Source organism: Nicotiana tomentosiformis, chromosome 1 (genome assembly GCF_000390325.3).
Source record: "Nicotiana tomentosiformis chromosome 1, ASM39032v3, whole genome shotgun sequence".
Lineage (NCBI taxonomy): Eukaryota > Viridiplantae > Streptophyta > Magnoliopsida > Solanales > Solanaceae > Nicotiana > Nicotiana tomentosiformis.
Window position 1 is genome coordinate 103,702,256 of NC_090812.1, and position 18,811 is coordinate 103,721,066.

General features: G+C 37.8%; 1 protein-coding gene and 1 long non-coding RNA gene across 3 annotated transcripts; both read right to left on the reverse strand.

Moving 5' to 3' along the window:
* Nucleotides 1-2,348: 2,348 nt before the first annotated feature.
* On the reverse strand, nucleotides 2,349-3,090 carry LOC138908060 (uncharacterized). Its single transcript, XM_070198698.1, has 3 exons — nucleotides 2,971-3,090; nucleotides 2,728-2,898; nucleotides 2,349-2,681 (listed from the first exon to the last, which is right to left on the reverse strand). The coding sequence occupies exons 1-3, from the start codon at nucleotides 3,088-3,090 to the stop codon at nucleotides 2,349-2,351; spliced, it is 624 nt and encodes a 207-aa protein (XP_070054799.1).
* Nucleotides 3,091-4,936: 1,846 nt separating this feature from the next.
* LOC117278596 (uncharacterized) lies at nucleotides 4,937-11,294 on the reverse strand. Of its 2 annotated transcripts, none has more exons than XR_004508956.2 (3): nucleotides 11,228-11,294; nucleotides 10,565-10,744; nucleotides 4,937-4,978 (listed from the first exon to the last, which is right to left on the reverse strand). It is a non-coding gene; the product is annotated as an uncharacterized lncRNA (long non-coding RNA). The 2 variants fall into 2 exon arrangements; XR_011408030.1 differs by lacking the exon at nucleotides 4,937-4,978 and adding an exon at nucleotides 7,704-8,047.
* Nucleotides 11,295-18,811: the final 7,517 nt, after the last annotated feature.

Below are 18,811 nucleotides of genomic sequence, written 5' to 3' on the forward strand. Positions count from 1 at the left end.
AGCATAGGCGTTCAAAAAAGTTAGAGAAAAAGAGGTTATAGATTTCATCTGGGACCACATCGTGTGTCAATTTGGGATACCAGCAGAAATAACATGCGACAATGGTAGACAGTTTATCGGCGGTAAAGTGACAAAATTCCTCGAAGACCATAAAATAAAATGAATATTGTCTACACCATATCATCCTAGCGGGAACGGACAGGTCGAATCAACAAACAAGATTATCATCCAAAACATAAAGAAAAGATTGAACGAAGCTAAAGGAAAGTGGAGAGAAATTTTGCCCGAAGTCCTTTGGGCATATCGGAAAACATCTAAATCCAGTACAGGAGCGACCCCATTTTTCTTAGTGTATGACTCCGAAGCTTTAATTCCGGTCAAAGTCGAGGAACTAAGCGCAAGGTTCCGGCATACATCGAAAGAATCGAACTACGAGGAAATGAATACTAGCCTTGAATTATTAGATGAAAAACGAGAAGCGGCACTGGTTTGAATGGCTGCACAAAAATAACGAATCGAAAGGAACTACAACAGAAGAACCAACCTCCACCATTTCAAGACCGGGGACTTGGTCCTAAGGAAGGTCACCATCAACACTCGAGATCCTAATGAAGGGAAGCTCGGCCCAAATTGGGAAGGACCCTATCAAGTCCTCGACATAATCGGGAAAGGGTCTTATAAACTTGGAGCAATGGATGGAAAACCATTACCAAATAATTGGAACATATCACTTCTCAAACGATATTACTGTTAAGGTATGCTTTTATCTTCTCTATCGTCTATATACGTATATTCGACACTAACTCATTGCAGGAATTCGATGAAAAACATCCAAATCTCTGGTTTCAAAGCACGCATTGTACGCTTTTCCCCTTAAGTTCGGCTTTTATCCCAAATGGATTTTTCCGGCAAAGTTTTGAACGAGACAACAACTATGTGCTACCCGAGGACAAATCAATAGTATCCGAGGCTCCTTCATAATCATCCTCGAATACTGGGGGGATACCAATCGGAATAAATCAAGTTTGGCACAAGAAAGTTGTTTCATATAAAATTCATGTCGAACAAGGTCTCGATAGAGAAAAGTCTAAGGGCCAAATGGTCAAGACGAACCATGCCCACGTAGTTTGGCTCGAATTCTGGCACAAGATACAAACACATGTACAATGACTTATAAAGGAGAACTCTTTTTTTTCTCAGATATCTTACACTTTGAAAAGATCTTCCTGCTTCATGATTCAAACAGGAGCCTACGGGCTAAGATACTTTGAGTTCGAGTTCGAAAACAATCACTCACTCAATTATTAAAGCCTAAGGGCTATCTTACTTCGAGTTCGAGCAATCGCTCACTCGGTCATAAAAAGCCTACGGGCTAAGATATTTTGAGTTTGAGTTTGAAACAATCACTCACTCAATTATTAAAGACTAAGGGCTATCTTATTTCGAGTTCGAGCAATCACTCACTCGATCATAAAAAGCCTACGAGCTAAGATATTTTGAGTTCGAGTTCGAAACAATCACTCACTCAATTATTAAAGCCTAAGGGCTATCTTACTTCGAGTTTGAGCAATCGCTCACTCGGTCATAAAAAGCCTACGGGCTAAGATATTTTGAGTTCGAGTTCAAAACAATCACTCACTCAATTATTAAAGCCTGAGGGCTATTTTATTTCGAGTTCGAGCAATCACTCACTCGATCATAAAAGTCTACGGGCTAATATACTTTGAGTTCGAGTTCGAAATAATCACTCACTCAATTATCAAAGCCTAAGGGCTATGTTACTTCGAGCTCGAAATGTTCACTCAACTACTAAGACTGTAGGGTACTTTTATTTTTCAAGTTCGGGCAAGCACCCACTCGACCACTAAGCCTGTGGGCTACTTTTATTTCGAGCTTGAGCAAACACTCACTCGGCCATAAAGGCTACGAAGGCTGAATTCAATGAAATCACCTAAATCCTCATGAAAACATCTGCAAGGCATGAATGAAATCTTCACGAAGCAAGTCAGTAAAAGAAAAAGATATTTGTATTGATATACAAAGATGGTTTACATAAATAAAAGAAACATAGAAGAAGCTAAGGGCTAAGCTTCTGGGTTATCATCGAGAGCAGTCTCTTCTCCACCGGGCTCCCCCCCATTTTCAGACCCGCTCTTGCTACCGTCATCATCATCATCGCCATCAGAAGCCAAGGCTTCAGCATCAGCTTCGAGTTCTTTGGCCCTTTTTATCTCTTCAGCAAGGTCGAAACCTCGAGCGTGTATCTCCTCGAGGGTCTCCCTCCGAGACCGACACTTAGCAAGTTCGGCAACCCAATGTGCTCGAGTGTCAGCAATATCTGCTGCCTCTCATGCCTCCATTTGAGCAGCCTCAGCATCGGCCCGATACACGGCAATGGTCTTGTCTTCCATGACTTTCGACGACTCGATCTCCACCTTAGCCTCAACAAGCCTTGTTTCAAGCTCCTTGATCCTCTTGGCCTGAGCCGAACCTTTTTGCTTGATGCTTCGAAGCTGAACATCGGCCGATAATAATTTGGCCAAGATGGTTTCTTTCTCTGCAGCCAGGCGGTCGATAGTCTGTTTCCACCGGTCACATTCGGCCTTGATTTGATCGACTTCTTCCCGAAGCAACCCGATCTTTTTCAACCTTTTGCTGCAGCTGAGATAACGAAGGGTTAGCTTCCACAGTTGGGTCAAACCCATACTCTAACAGAACGAAGCTCACCTGCTTATCTAGTCCGGCCTCTTCTTCGCGAGCCTTAGCCAAATCTGCTTGGAGGTCCTTTATAACCTCGTCCTTTTGGCTGCAAAGAAGCCGCAGAGCATCTCTCTCCCCCGAGACCTTCTGAAGCTCGACCTCACACTGGCTGAGGTCGACTCGAAACTTGCTAATGGCCTACACAGTATGGAAAAAACACAAGTCAGGTTTAGAAAAGAACGAAGAAACCAAGCGCAGTAAAATCATTACCCGAGAAATAAAACGTTGGGCCTCTTCTAGGAGAAGAGAAGTATCACTAATACCGGAGGTATCATCGACTCCAGTAAAGCAATCCCGAAAAGGGTCCCCTACACTAGAGCCTCCGCCCATATCAGGGGGTCTTCAATTCTCGAGCTTCCTTTAACTCCTCCTCAGAAAAGGTCGGAAGAGAAGGCAAATGACTCACTATCATGGTCCCGAGCGAATCGCTTGGGACGCTATGATCGAGACTCGGGGTATCGGAACCGACCCCGACCGGTATAGCCGTCATCGCTCAGAAGGTCTGGCGACCTCGATAGCTTTCTAGAATCATTCAAAGCAAATATACATTATACATGCTGAAGATAAGCCTGCCCTTGCATGGACAAATATAAGTTTTTAAGGTAAATATTTTTTAATAATTGATTAAATCAGATGAATGTTGACACAATATATAGATTGTAACAAATATTTTATTCTATATAATCAAATAGTTCAGCTGTAGTAGAATGTCCATCATTTGTAGTTTGGTACTTATAATATAGTAGAAATGAGTATAATGATAATTTGATCAGAGAAAATTAAAGAAAAACTCTTTTTCTTTTTTTGGACGTATAGTATATACTAGTATACACAATGTATACGATATACGATCTTTTCGCTCTTTTGTCTTTCCATGGGCATGTAAAGTTTCATTTTCGAATACATAATGATGCCTTCCTAAAGAGGCAAAAATAAATATGTCAAGATCAATCTTTCTCAAAATAGAATACTTTATAGTACATATTTAGTGATGAGGGGTCTAGAGAAGCTCCAAATTAAAATTGATACGCTTCCCGCTCCGGGATAAAGTGCGATTGCAAATTGAATGAAATGCTAATTTTCAAATTATAATTATATTTTAGTACTCTTTCTCTCCTAAAATGTATGTGCTATTTGTTTACCCTTAAAACGAATAATAATTAAATTTGTATGCAATTTTAAGGATATGTGGATTGATTCAACACAATAATCAAGAATATTAGATAAACGAGTTAAAGACAAAATGAATAATCAAACCAATTATAATGTTACAGCCCACCTTGAACTTAGGTTGAACAATAGTTTTACCCTCGATCGGACCCTTGGTTCGAAGCCAATTGTGAATGAAGAACAAACAGTAAAGTAAGAACTTTGCAATAGCTAGAAAGCAGAAAAATAAATTTGTATTACCTTAGTTTGCATGTTACAATGTCCATCAAAAGAAAAAATCTTCCTTGTATATAGTAGGAGAATTTCATCTCTAGTACAAGTCTAAAAAGGGTAAAAATCTTCTTTTTCCATTAATTACTGATCTATAACCGACATCGAGCAAGATCCGTGCCGTGATATCCGGCCAGGTACGAATATCACAGCCCTTTATTCGTCGTGCGTAATCGTTTACCGTATTTTTCGATGCTTTAGAATTCGTTCCGAGGAGCGTTGCTTTATCATGCCCGGTGATGAATACATCGTTCTTCCTTCGTGGGTCTCGATACGAAAGGTTCCCGGCCTCGATTTCTGTCTCGTGCGTCCGTGCCTTTCTTCCATTATTTTCAACAGGAAATCGGGGTATGCTCTATCCTCTATTTTACCCGTATACAGATAGTTCCCTCATTTTTTGGAGAGTAGGTGTCACGACCCAAAATCCCTCCGAATAAGTCGTGATGGCATCTAGTCTCTAAAATTAGGTAAGCCTAACACATACCGAAATGATAATAGGTTCTACTAAACAGCTATTAAACATAAACCGAAAATTTCTAAATAAGCCAATAATCTCAACATGATACAGTATCCCAAAACCAGTAGTACAAGTCATAAGCCTTTCTAAGAGTAACTACATATAATGAATACATCACTGTTCCAGAATAATAAGAAACAATAGAAATAAGTACAACAGAAGGTGACTTCAGAGCTTGCGAACGTCCAGCAGGTGTACCTTGAAGTCTCTAGCCACACAAAGCATATGTCTCAAAACCAACTCGATCCGAAGTACCTAGTTCTATACAAAAATATGCAGAAACGTAGCATGAGTACACCACAGTGGTACCTAGTAAGTATCAAGCCTAACCTTGGTAGAGTAGTGACGAGGCCAGGTCAAGACACCTACTAGACATGTAAACATGTGCCGGATATGACATAAAGCTAACAAGGAAGGACTATCAATATAAGACCAATAGCAGAAAGAATTCAAATTACAATCAACAGTGAAGATAAGGAGAACATGAATGGCAACGAGAAAAAACCAAGTAATTAAGCAACAACATAGTCGAGGTACGGATGAAGTATGAATGTGTTCAAGTAGGGAAAATGATGACAACTCAACCAATCAAACCATTCCTAATATCAAATTTTAACAATCCCACTTCTCGTAATCTCGGATCATAAATCACAACTTCCAAACCTTTAACACACATGGCACTTTGTGCCCACATTTTTCATATCACTTCGCACGGCAAAATTCACGCGCTACCAGATACGTAGTATCCGTGTCAAATGCTATAAATAATATTCGAGGGATCTATTCATATATAATAAAGTAAAATTACAGTTTTTGAACCAAACCGAAAATCAATGAGAAAATAAGTTTATTTGGAAAACATTTGGATGAAGAGAATAACATTTTCAAATAAAATAAGGTATCGAATAAACTACTGATTTGAATATAGAATTTAATAAATTAAAACATAATAGCAATTCCTTTTTAAGTAAAGTAGAAACATCAGATAGGGTAAGGAGATTAAGTTGAGAAATCGATTAAAGTGAAATATGATGACTATTAAAAATAGTAAGGTACCGAATGAAACGATGATTTTTAACTTAAGAGTCACATAAGGTAAGCATGTTATTAATTATTTTATTTAAAATTATTGTGTTACTAACAACTCAACAGGGTATGAGGTAATGACTCAGCGTAGCAAATTCATCCTGAAAATCAATCCACCAAAATAATAGTAATAGGAAAGGAAAACAGGAAATGACGGCAAAGCAGTAAACTAATGAAAACCAACTCAACCCTCGAAAACAGTAAAAAATCAGAAATACCAATCCTCAAAGTCTCGTACAAAAGAACCAAAGCTAACACAATACAACAAGGAATATAAAATACATAAACTGTTGCGGCGCGCAACCCGATCCAACCGTATAATATTATCCTACCTTATTCCACCATGTAAATATCAATAACAATAAATATATATATATGTTGCGGCGTGCAACCCGATCCCACCGTACAACACTATCCTCCCTTATTCCACCATGTAAATATCAATAATAATAATAATAATAATAATTAAATATATATTGTGGCGCGCAACCTGATCCCACCATATAATCAGAGTCAATACCATAATCCTCCCTTTCGAATGGGATTGTGTCATGGGCTGTTGTTTCTACGATCTACATTGATACCGATCTATGTTCGACCGGGGTTCTATGTCGATATCCCTTTGAGTTCTGCCGACGGGCATGTTTGGATAAACGGAATCGGAAGGGGTCTCCAATTGATCATCTTCGACCCTAATCTTTGACTGGTACCGATTATGTACATCGGCTCAGGTTACCACTGGATATTCAATTAAATTCTGCTTTAGCTGTCGTGATGCCACCAAACTTCGTTCATTCAAACCTTGAGTAAAGGCTTGAACAGCCCAATCGTTTGTGACCGATGGTAGTTCCATGCGCATGTATAAGAAGTGACATGCTCATTAGGGTCGGTGGTCTCATTGTACTTAGGAATTTCTGGCATTCAAAATTTCTTCGGAATGGGTTTCGGTGCCGCACTTGGAGGAAAAGGCTTCTGTACGAATTTCTTTGAATCCATACCCTTTAGAATCGGCGGTGCCCCCGGTATTTGGTCAATCCGGGAATTGTATGTCTCTACTTTTTTATTATTTGCCTCGATTTTCTTTTCTCCCGATTCAATCCGTTTAGTGAGCTCCTCGAGCATTTTCATAATGACGGAGTTAGTCCCTGATTCGTTGGCGTTTGACCTTTCCGGCACAGGCTCGATCCTGTGGACGACTTCTGGTTCGATCCTACTCGGTGTTCGATGCTGATTTTGTAGTTGTGCTATAACGGCTTGTTGAGCCTGTAACATTTCGAATATCAATTGGAGGCTAACTCCACCATCTTCTTCGCCCTGCGTACCTCGACCACCTGATCGAAATTCCCTGCGTACGCTACCTTCGGGATCAACGCCCAAATTTGCATTTAGGGCGACATGTGAACTAATATCGACGAAATTTGCAGCTGGTGTTCCCTCGAGGTCAGCCTGAGGCACCTCGATCCCTGGGGCAGCTATATTGTCATTTTTCCTGTGAAATTCGAAGCCGTTGTCACCATGTATAGGCGTTGCTTGTGAGTTTGACATGTTTATCTTGAAAACAAAGATTCTTATAAGAAAAAATGTAAATCAGTGTGTGTTATCGGAATCAGTATTATGCAATCACTATTATCCTTAGCCCCACGGTGGGCGCCAAACTGTTTACCCTTAAAATTATAACTTATTATGTGATTTTAAGGACACGTAATTTTACCTAATACCAATTGATAAATATGAAGATTAATAACAGAAATGAACTATAAAGTAAAGCGAACTAGTGTTGAAACGGAATTCAACCCTCGAGCTATGGTGCCATCGAACTGATTGACACCAAAACAGTTAAAAATAAAGCAAGTTGATGAACAAGAGAGTATAAGCTAAAGAGAGAGCGTTATATTGGCTTTTTTATGCGAGAACAATATATCTTACAAATGGTTAATACTCCCCTTTATATAGTAGAGGAATTCTACTTATAGTATAACTCTAATTACATAAGGAAATCCCATGATTAGCTAATTAACCGTTCCTAATTTGATCCATTCCGAGATTTTCGCCATGATTTTCGACCGGTCACGGATATTTCACCTTTCTGTTATTATGTTATCTTCGATCTTGCTCGATGCATGTTTCATTCGATCTCGATCGCTGCTGTCATCGATCTAGACAGGTACCTTAAATCCCGAACTTGGTACCTTGTCCTCGTACTTTAGTCTGATCCACTACGGGGCCGACCTTCGATGCAGCTCCCTGATCCCGTTCAGATAGAAAAATTGAGTGAGCTCGATTTTAACCATATACAAAGGTATTTGAAGTTTAGGCAGTTTTGGCAAACTTACGACTTCTTACTCCTCCTCCTTTTCTTCTTCTTCTTATTAATCTATATTTAGAAGTGCTTAGTGGTTTGGAATTGTTAGGTCTTTTGTTTATTAGATGCTTACAGTTTATGGATTAATGCATGTTCAATGGTTGAGGTATATTGCTTATCTACTATTAATATGATTGTCGTAAGAAGGTCAATTGATAAATGTTTCTCAGTTCTAATTTTTTCTTTTTCTTTAGTAGTGTAAGTACTTATTGATCATAGGTTTGATTATTAAGCGTAAAATGCATATAAATGAAAGGTGGAGAAACTGGAGACATTTTGAACTTCATACCACATGTTTGAAGTTTTTAACTGCTAAAGCCTAACTTCAGACCCGTGATCTGAAGTTTTTTTGAGAAGGCTAAACTTTAAATACTTTACAAATTTTGGCTATGTATTGAATAGGGGTCCTAAAAGTGACTATTTGTGCACTTTTCCCTTACATGGTCTTCAAGCTCATGACCCAACTGAAAATGTTAGAACAGCAACTGCTATTACTGAAAATAGCACGGGCTAGCCAGCTTTCAGACTGGTAGTTAAAAAATAGTCAGTGTTTGCAAACTCATTGAAAAATAACTACTATTTTGCTGAAATACGAAAAATTCCAGCATAATATACTGGAGATTGGTGCACCTGTGTATGAACTTATAGCATATTATGCTGAAACTCCAACACACGGAAAGTTCCAGCATAATATACTGGAGATTGGATCACTTGTGTATGAACTTCCAGCATATTATGCTGGAACTCCAGCACACGGAAAGTTCTACCATAATATACTGGAGATTGGAGCACCTGTGTATGAACTTCCAGCATATTATGTTGGACCAATATATTATGCTGGAACTCCAGTATATTATGCTGGAAGTTCACATGCAAAAAATTCGAACTCCAGTATATTATACTAAAATATTTTTCAAATTTTGAACAATGTTTTCGTTCAGATTTATCTTTACATAAAAAGTGACTAAATTTCGATTACTTTTGAAACGGTAACTATTTTTCAATTACCACTTACAAATCTAACTATATTTGAATTTCACCTTGCTATTAGCCACGAGCTCCAAATTCAACCATGAATTGATGGGTAACACTGTGAAGGGAAAGAGGGAAGGAATCATTTTACATGGGCAACAATATGAAGGGATCATTGTCGGGGGCACCGTAATAAGTCTTTTGGGGTCTACTAAAATGGCATCTAAAATTTGGTGGTTGTCACGTTACGTTAGAAGATTTTCAAATGACTGACATGATTCCAATTTCAACTTCTTTGTCATCAACATTGAACAATACAAAATAAGTATACCCATGTCCTTGGATATCGGCCCACCCCTTCATAACGCGGAAACAAGGATGGAGATTTTGTCCATCGGGCATATAATATTTTTTAAATATATCTATACAGTTTTGGTATTATAGAAATACATTTTATTATCTAATTTTACTTTTGTTTTCCTTTAAGAAAAGGTTTCATTTATGACGATAACTCAAAATTAGATAAAGGAATGAAATAGTTTACAAAGTAAGATTATACTGAGATGGGGAACCCAATGTAACATACTCTCCCTGGCATGCAAAAAGAAAATTTAGAATGACAGCTTTCAAAAAACGAGTAAATAGTGATAATATTTTGTTGTACGCCTTGAATCAAGTTTTTATTGCGACGTGCTATTATCTTTACTAACTAGTCTAATGTCTACAAAGTGACCGGCAAGTGAGCTACTAAAAAAAACAGCTCAAGCGGGGTGGTGTGGCTCAGTAAATCAGCTACTGAATTTTATCCTTGGCCTTTTTAATTTTTTTATTATACACAGGGGAGGAGAAAAAAAATGAGGAGGGTATTATAAGGGGTGGAATCATAATCTCACTAATAAGGTAAAAACTCAAATAACCAATAAGTCATGTGATTAAAATTAATTCCCTTGTTCTCTTAGTTTGCTCGGAGTTTTATTCGAAATGCTGTTTTATTTAGATAGTAGAATTCAAACTCATCAAATGCATAAGATATTAATCAAATACACAGAAATGCAGAGGTATTCAATCAAATACACGAGACATGATTCCTCATTGAAAAGTCTCCTTTGTTGTGAATATGTGCCCACGACTTTGAGAATAATTTTTTTAACTTCAATTCGCGTTTGGCTAACAAATATATACGACAAGATTCACTAATGAGTAAAACGCTCCTACTAATAAGTGTTCAATTCCTAAGGCTGATTACTATTTTAGCTTCGACCAAACATTATTCAAAATATGCACCTGAAATGGATGTACCTTTTAGGTGAATTGGCCAAAAAACTTTGTGAAAATTGGAGCAATATATGAAATGATAGGGAAACGAAATTGGAATGGTTGACAGCTCCATTTTACCAATAAAATATTATATATCATATCTTACTAACCTGCCTTCACATCTTTACCGACCTGCTTTCCCACGAACACTCAAAATTCTATTCAAGAAAACAGCCTCTCCAAAAAGCATCTCCATCTCAAATCTAACTCCTTTTCTTCATAAAGTAAGATGCAAATCAATAATCATTCGGTTGAGTAGACGCTAAACCTTTTTTTGTCACAAGACGAATCTGTATCATAGTAAAAGTTGAATCAATTATCTCTTGCTACAGTAAAAAAAGAAAAGAAAAAGGAAGTGACTGCCCTCGCTTATGGGCGAAAATCAAATTTGTGCGATTATTTAATTTTTTATTTTTTATTATTTGTTTCAGCTAACATTTTGATATTATTATTAACCTTTAATATGCAAAAATTTCATTAAACATTAACCATTTGCTAAATTTTCTATTTTTAGAAAAATATCTTCCATAAAAAAGGACTTCTAGAACATCGAATATACCATTTTTTAAGTTTTTTTTTTCTAAAGAATGTTAGTATTTCTACATATATATTCCATAAAAGTTGAAACGAATGAGTATTTCTGATTCGCCATTAGAAAACCTATCTTTTTCTCTCTTAGCTCAACATAAAATACGAACGAGAGTATTACTAGACATATGCACAGAGTTAATCAACAAAATAAAAATAAGAATGAGTGATGACTTCAACGTTACCTATAATTTTAGGAAGATCACAATGTCAATTCATTGGAGTTGATTTGTCTTAAAAAATTTACAAGACACTTCTACGTTTCTGCTATAGTGTTACACATGTGACATGTATATTAACGGACTCACCTAAGAAAACTCCTTCCAAATAGGGTTGAAGTCATAATCGATATATAATCTTCTTCAGTTGAAAAAGTCATTGCCAAATAATAGGTTACATTGAAAATACAATCTTAAGAATGATTACAAGTAACAAAATTTATTAAAGAACTGAAATTCAATAAATTTATTAAATCAAATTAGATGATCAAACGTAATAGGTCAAAAGTCTGCCAAACTACTTCCCCTACTTGATTAACCCAAGATAAATTTATCGAACTTAGAGTTTAAGATATTTATTTGAATAATGCAGCTTATATCATATGAGTAATAGAAGACGATATTAAATTAATAACTCAGAAATTTGCTTGTATAGATAAAATATTAAATAGAAAATCCAATTTAATTATTTTAAGTGAATTTGAATTTTTAAATTGTATAAAAGTTGTAAAAAAAATTGTTAAGGAAAAGATGTGATAAATATTGTGAATTAAAAATAAAAATCATATAATTTAGGAGAGAATAATGGTAAACAAATAAAAACTGAAGAATTAACCAAAATACAATCAATATACTGATAAAACAGAAGAAAACAAAATCAATATCAAGAAGTCCTTCGCTGCTCTGGGGATACAGTCCTTTTACAGAATCTCAAAAAGAAAAAAACAAAACAAGGAGTATATATTATAGTGACAAGAACTACTCTACTAAAGTGTATCCTTGTTTACCCGAAAAACGGATAGAGTTGAATTTATATGTAGTTCTAAGGATACGTGGTGTAACTCGGTACAAATCGGAAAAGTAAGTAAAAATATATATCGAATATTGACTGTAAAAAAGGAATGTAATGCAAACCAAATTGAGTAGAGAATGATTTATAAACAAGTCAGATGAATCAATGTCAAAGCTCAAAAAGGATAATCACTGCTATATATCAGCATAATAATCTTTAAAATGTGCGTGTATCAATATTTGCTTCTCTAGATATCCTCCCCTACAAAAATAATAGACACTCTCTATATAGTGTAAGAATCCTACTTTGGATATAATTGAAAATACATAGTGGGAATCTCATGATAGATTAATCAATTAGTTTTTTCTTGATTTCTGCCGAGATTCTCTCCCTTAGTGCGGCTATAACGGCTTTGTTGTCTCTTAGCTCGATCTTGGTCGGTCTTGATAGTGGTCGGTCTCTGGATCTCGAGCTTGATAATCCCACTTCATATTATAGCTCGATATTGACCTAAGCTCGATATTGACTCGAGCTCGATACTGACTCGAGCCTGGTATTGATCGGTCTGGGTCTTGAGCTCGATAACCCAGAATCTCATCGTATCTCGATATTATAATGACGACCCTCGGTCCATTATGTTTCAATCTTGACTAATTATACGAAGGGCAAACTCGGTTTTGACCGTATATAGATAGTCCCCTCGTTTCTCGGAAAGAATGTGGTGAAAAAAGATATGATTTTTCAACTTCTGACTAGATATACACTGACATCTGCATCGAGCTCGATTATGACGTATGTGACAAAGGGTAACCCTCAGGCTTAATGGTCAAGTGAGTGTTTGTTCGAACTCGAATTAATATAGCCCTTAGGCTTATTGGTCGAGTAAGTATTTGCTCAAACTCAAAATGAGAGCAGCCCTTAGGCTAAATGATCGAGTGAGTGCTTGCTCGAACTCGAGTTAATGTAGCCCTTAGGCTTAATGGTCAAGTGAGTGTTTGCTCGAACTCGAATTAATGTAAGCCTTAGGCTTATTGGTCGAGTGAGTGTTTGCTCGAACTCGAAATGAGAGCAGCCTTTAGGCTTAATGATCGAGTGAGTGCCTGCTCGAACTCGAGTTAATGTAGCCCTTAAGCTTAATGGTCAAGTGAGTGTTTGCTCGAACTCGAAGAAAGGGTAGCCCTTAGGCTTAGTGGTCGAGTGAGGACTTTCTCGAACTCGAAATAAGGTAGCCCCTGGGCTTTGTAGTCGAGTTAGAATGATTTCTCGAATTCAAATTAATGGCAGTCCTTGGGCTCGATAGATAGTCCCCAGTGAGAATGGTTGCTCGAACTCGAGTTAGGGTAGACCTTAGGCTTTATAGTCGAGTGAGGATTTGCTCGAACTCGAAATAAGAATAGCCATTAGGCTTAGTGGTCCAGTGAGGACTTGCTCGAACTCGGAATAAGGTAGCCCTTGGGCTTTGTGATCGAGTGAGTGTTTGCTCGAACTCGAACTAAGGGTAGCCCTTAGGCTTAATGATCGAGTGAGTGTTTGCTCGAACTCAAAGAAAGAGTAGCCCTTAGGCTTAATGGTCGAGTGAGTGTTTGCTCGAACTCGAATTAATGTTAGCCCTTGGGCTCGATAGATAGTCCCCGAGTGAGAATGGTTGCTCGAACTCGAGTTAGGGTATCCCTTAGGCTTAATGGTCGAGTGAGTGTTTGCTCGAACTCGAATAAAGGGTAGCCCTTAGGCTTAACGGTCGAATGAGTGTTTGCTCTAACTCGAAATGAGAGTAGCCCTTAGGCTTAATGATCGAGTGAGTGCTTGCTCGAACTGGAGTTAATGTAGCCCTTAGGCTTAATGGTCGAGTGAGTGTTTGCTCGAACTCAAAGAAAGGGTAGCCCTTAGGCTTAATGGTCGAGTGAGTGTTTGCTTGAACTCGAGATGAGAGTAGCCCTTAGGCTTAATGATCGAGTGAGTACTTACTTGAACTCGAGTTAATGTAGCCCTTAGGCTTAATGGTCGAGTGAGTGCTTGCTCGAACTCGAGTTAATGTAGCTCTTAGGCTTAATGGCCGAGTGAGTATTTGCTCGAACTTGAAGAAAGGGTAGCCCTTAGGCTTAATGGTCGAGTGAGTGTTTGCTCGAACTCAAAATGAGAGTAGCCCTTAGGCTTAATGATCGAGTTAGAATGATTTCTCGAACTCGAGTTAATGTAGCCCTTAGGTTTAATGGTCGAGTGAGTGCTTGCTCGAACTCGAGTTAATGTAGCTCTTAGGCTTAATGGTCGAGTGAGTGCTTGCTCGAACTCGAGTTAATGTAGCCCTTAGGCTTAATGGTCGAGTGAGTATTTGCTCGAACTCGAAGAATGGGTAGCCCTTAGGCTTAATGGTCGAGTGAGTGTTTGCTCGAACTCGAAATGAGAGTAGCCTTTAGGCTTAATGATCGAGTGAGTGCTTGCTCGAACTCGAGTTAATGTAGCCCTTAGGCTTAATGGTCGAGTGAGTGTTTGCTCGAACTCGAAGAAAGGGTAGCCCTTAGGCTTAATGGTCGAGTGAGTGTTTGCTCGAACTCGAAATGAGAGTAGCCCTTAGGCTTAATGATCGAGTGAGTGCTTGCTCGAACTCGAGTTAATGTAGCCCTTAGGCTTAATGGTTGAGTGAGTGTTTGCTCGAACTCGAAGAAAGGGTAGCCCTTAGGCTTAATGGTCGAGTGAGTGTTTGCTCGAACTCGAAATGAGAGTAGCCCTTAGGCTTAATGATCGAGTTAGAATGATTTCTCGAACTCGAATTAATGGAAGCCCTTAGGCTCGATATATCCATAGAAATCGGATGCAATAAATTCCTGGAGTGGCCTCTTTTCATTCTTGTGTGAAATAATCTTACATGCGTACATGTTTTATGCTTAAGGCTTGAGCAATCTACGCGGGCACGATTCATTTGACCGTTTGGCCCGTACAATAATCTTGTCTTCTCGAAGACCTTTTAACGTAAATCTCTTTCTTTCTTTGCTGTAGCTGATATCCGAGGGTGACGCCCCCTGTATTCGAGGTTGATCAGATAGAGAAGCCTCAGATACTGTTGGCGCAACATTTAACACTGAACTGTTGTTCTAAGTTACCTACAATTATTAGTTTTGAAGCATCAAAAAGAGAAACGAACGGGGGTCGTACCTCAGCAGTAGTATCGCTTTTAGGCAAGTTTACATTCCAATTGTTAGGCCCGATAGCCTCGGCGCTTCCTGATGGGCCTGTCGAAGTGGTTTTTGGTCATGACCCCTGATTATTTCGACCTTGATCATTTCTTCTTTCATTTCTCACATGGTTCCGATCGGGTCCGATGCTCCTTCGATTTTCATTATATGGACGATATCGATCCTTGCTTGACCCTGGACCGTGAATCGGTGTCTCTCTTGGTTCTTTCGACGTTCCTAGCTGGATAAATAGGCTCCGAAGGGACTCCGAACTGACCATCTTCGATTCTGATTTTAGATTGATACCGATTGTGAACATCGGCTCAGGTAACAGCTGGGTACTCGATCAGGTTCTGTTTAAACTGTCGTGAAGTTATCGAGCTTCGTTCGTTCAGACCTTGAGTGAAAGCTTGAACAACCCAATCTTCTGTGACTGGTGGTAGGTCCACTCGTTCCATTTGAAAACGAGATACGAATTCTCTTAACATCTCGTTATCTTTTTGTCTTACCTTGAAAAGGTCTGACTTCCTGGTTTCAACCTTTATGGCTCCAGCGTGTGCTTTTACGAAAGAATCTGCAAGCATAACAAAAGAGTCGATAGAGTTAAACGGTAAATTATGATACCATATCATTACTCTCTTTGACAGGATTTCACCGAATGTTTTCAATAATACAGATTCGATCTCGTCGTCCTCTTGATCGTTCCCTTTAATGGCACATATGTAAGAGGTGACGTGTTTGTTGGGGTCGGTCGTTTCATTATATTTAGGAATTTCGGGCATGCGGAACTTCTTGGGGATCGATTTCGGAGATGCGCTCGGGGGGAAAGGCTTTTGTACGAATTTTTTAGAATCCAATCCTATCAATATCGGTGGTGCCCCTGGGATTTGATCAATCCTGGAGTTATACGTTTCCAATTTTTTGTCATTTGCTTTAATCCTCCTTTCTCCTGACTCTATTCGTTTGTCAGTTCCTCGAGCATCTTAACAATTTCGGGATTAATCCCCTATTCTTGCTCATTTGACCTCAGTACAGCTGGCCCCATTTTGTGGGTGACTTCTTGGGGTGGACTGGGCTCGAGCCTGGTCGATGCCTGGGTTTGGCTCTGCAACTGTGCTATTGCTACTTGTTGAGCTTGCAATATTTCGAAAATCATACGCAAGCTAATTCCGTTTTTCTTAGCGTTTTGGGTATTTCGAGTTGCAGATCGAGTTCCACCATGAATGTTATTTTCAGGGTCGGAACGTTGGTTTGCCTCGATGGCCACATGTGAATTAACGTCTATTGGCTCTTCGACCCGAGCTACAATGGGATCGACAAGTGGCCTTTCATCCCCGGGCGTTAAGTTGATGTTCTCATCTTGAAGGCCAGCTTCGTTGTCGATAGGTAGGGCCATTAATTATGAATTCGTCGTTTTCAGCCTGAAATCAAAGATACTTCCAAGAGCAAGTGTAAAATAGTGTGTTTCACAGAGATTCGCACCAAATAACCACTATTATCCTTAGCCCCACGGTGGGCGCGCTAAACTGTTTACCCGAAAAACGGATAGAGTTGAATTATACGTAGTTCTAAGGATACGTGGTGTAACTCGGTACAAATCGAAAAAGTAAGTAGAAATATATATCGAATATTGACTGTAAAAAAGGAATGTAATGCAAACCAAATTGAGTAGAGAATGATTTATAAACAAGCAAGATGAATCAATGTCAAAGCTCAAAAAGGATAATCCCTGCTATATATCAGTGTAATAATCTTTGAAATGTGAGTGTATCAATATTTGCTTCTCTAGATATCCCCCCCCCTGAATCTGCCCTCTACAGAAATAATACCCATTACTCATATAGTGGAAGAATCCTACTTTGGATATAATTGAAAATACATAGTGGAGATCTCATAATAGATTAATCAATTAGCTTTTCTTTGATTTTCTGCCGAGATTCTCTCCCTTAGTGCGGCTATAACGGCTTTGTTGTCTCTTAGCTCGATCTTGGTCGGTCTTGGTAGTGGTCGGTCTCTGGATCTCGAGCTTGATAACCACACTTCATATTATAACTCGAAATTGACCCAAGCTCGATACTGACTCGAGCCCGGTATTGATCGGTCTGGGTCTTGAGCTTGATAACCCGGCATCTCATCGTATCTCGATATTATAATGACGACCCTCGGTCCATTATGTTTCAATCTTGACTAATTATACGAAGGGCAAACTCGATTTTGACCGTATACACTCCTACTGAGGTGCCAGCAATTTTTCAAAGACGTAGCTTGTTTTACTACATGATTTTTAAATCCCTTTTTTCTCATATAACTAGAGTATATAATTGTGAATTTTTTTATTCTGACTTGTTCATTAGATGTTTTTCACATGTTCTTCCAAAGATATAGATTATTCATAATGATGTCATTTATCATGATAAAAAATTAGTCATTTAAGTTTAATAGGAGTAATTGAGAATGACATTTTGCAATTATGCGTAAATTGTAATGATGACCGTTTGGATACTGAATTGTTACAGGAATGTTTCCCTTAAATTATTCTGTCACCTTGGTTATTTGACCAGGTGGCATTAGCATGAGGTTATACAAGAATTATAATATATACATTAGTAATTTATGGATTATTTGGTCCATATTTTCTTTTTGACAGATATTTGGCTCATTGCACTAAAATAGAATATATAATTTATAATATAGAAGTTACAATTTTATCCTTGTTAAAATAAATGACAGAAACCAAAGTTACAGTAACAACAACATACCCAATATATTCTTACAAGTGAGGTTTAAGAGAGGGTAGTATGTATTCAGTCTTTACCCTTATCTTGTGAAAATAGAGATGATGTTATTGGAAGATCTTCCATTCAATCAAGTAAAATCACTTCAATTATGACAAAAAACTACGAAAAACGAAAAATTGAAACCAAAGTTGTTTTGATTATTACTCTGTTCACAATAAGTGACCATTTTATTTTTTTATTTTAGTCCAAAATAAGTGTCCATTTACATAATCAAGAAGAAATTAATTTTATTTTTTCAAAATTTGCCCTTATTTATATATTCCAATGTGTCAAGGTAACAATTAATTAAGGTTAATTTAGTGAATATATCATTTTTTTTCTCGAGGAGTTCGTATTTCCTTAATGAATGTACCGAATGTAAAATGGTCGCTTATTGTGGACCGGTGGGGGTAGCAGATGTTTTATACCCATGAAACTAATCACTGTACAAATTAATTTACGTTGAATCTGGTTTAAAATAATATCAGAATTTCCTTAAAATACTATATTCATATTGCTAATACCAAAAACAAAATGTAAATCAAATGTAACATCAAACTTTTATAAGAATTATTTTCCTAATTCCGACAACCGAATAATCCCTATTAAAATTGTAGGTTTAGGCCCAAGTTTCAAGTTTGTTCGACCCCATGACTTTTTTTGTGGGACATAATTTTGATTTTAAAAACAAAAGGCGCTTTTTGGAAACAAAAACAATAATAAAAAAAATAAAATTCAAAGTTTGAAAATGTCCTTTAGAAAGCGGACACATCGCTTTTGCTTTGTTTACAATTCTTTTACCGCTCTCCAT

Bases quoted from the DNA above. Each gene is read 5' to 3' on its own strand.
- LOC138908060 (XM_070198698.1), bottom strand. From the start codon at position 3,090: ATGGGCGGAGGCTCTAGTGTAGGGGACCCTTTTCGGGATTGCTTTACT. The intron at 2,899-2,970 runs GTAATGATTTTA...CATACTGTGTAG, and splicing joins CCCAACGTTTTATTTCTCGG to GCCATTAGCAAGTTTCGAGT. The intron at 2,682-2,727 runs GTGAGCTTCGTT...CAACTGTGGAAG, and splicing joins AGGCCGGACTAGATAAGCAG to CTAACCCTTCGTTATCTCAG.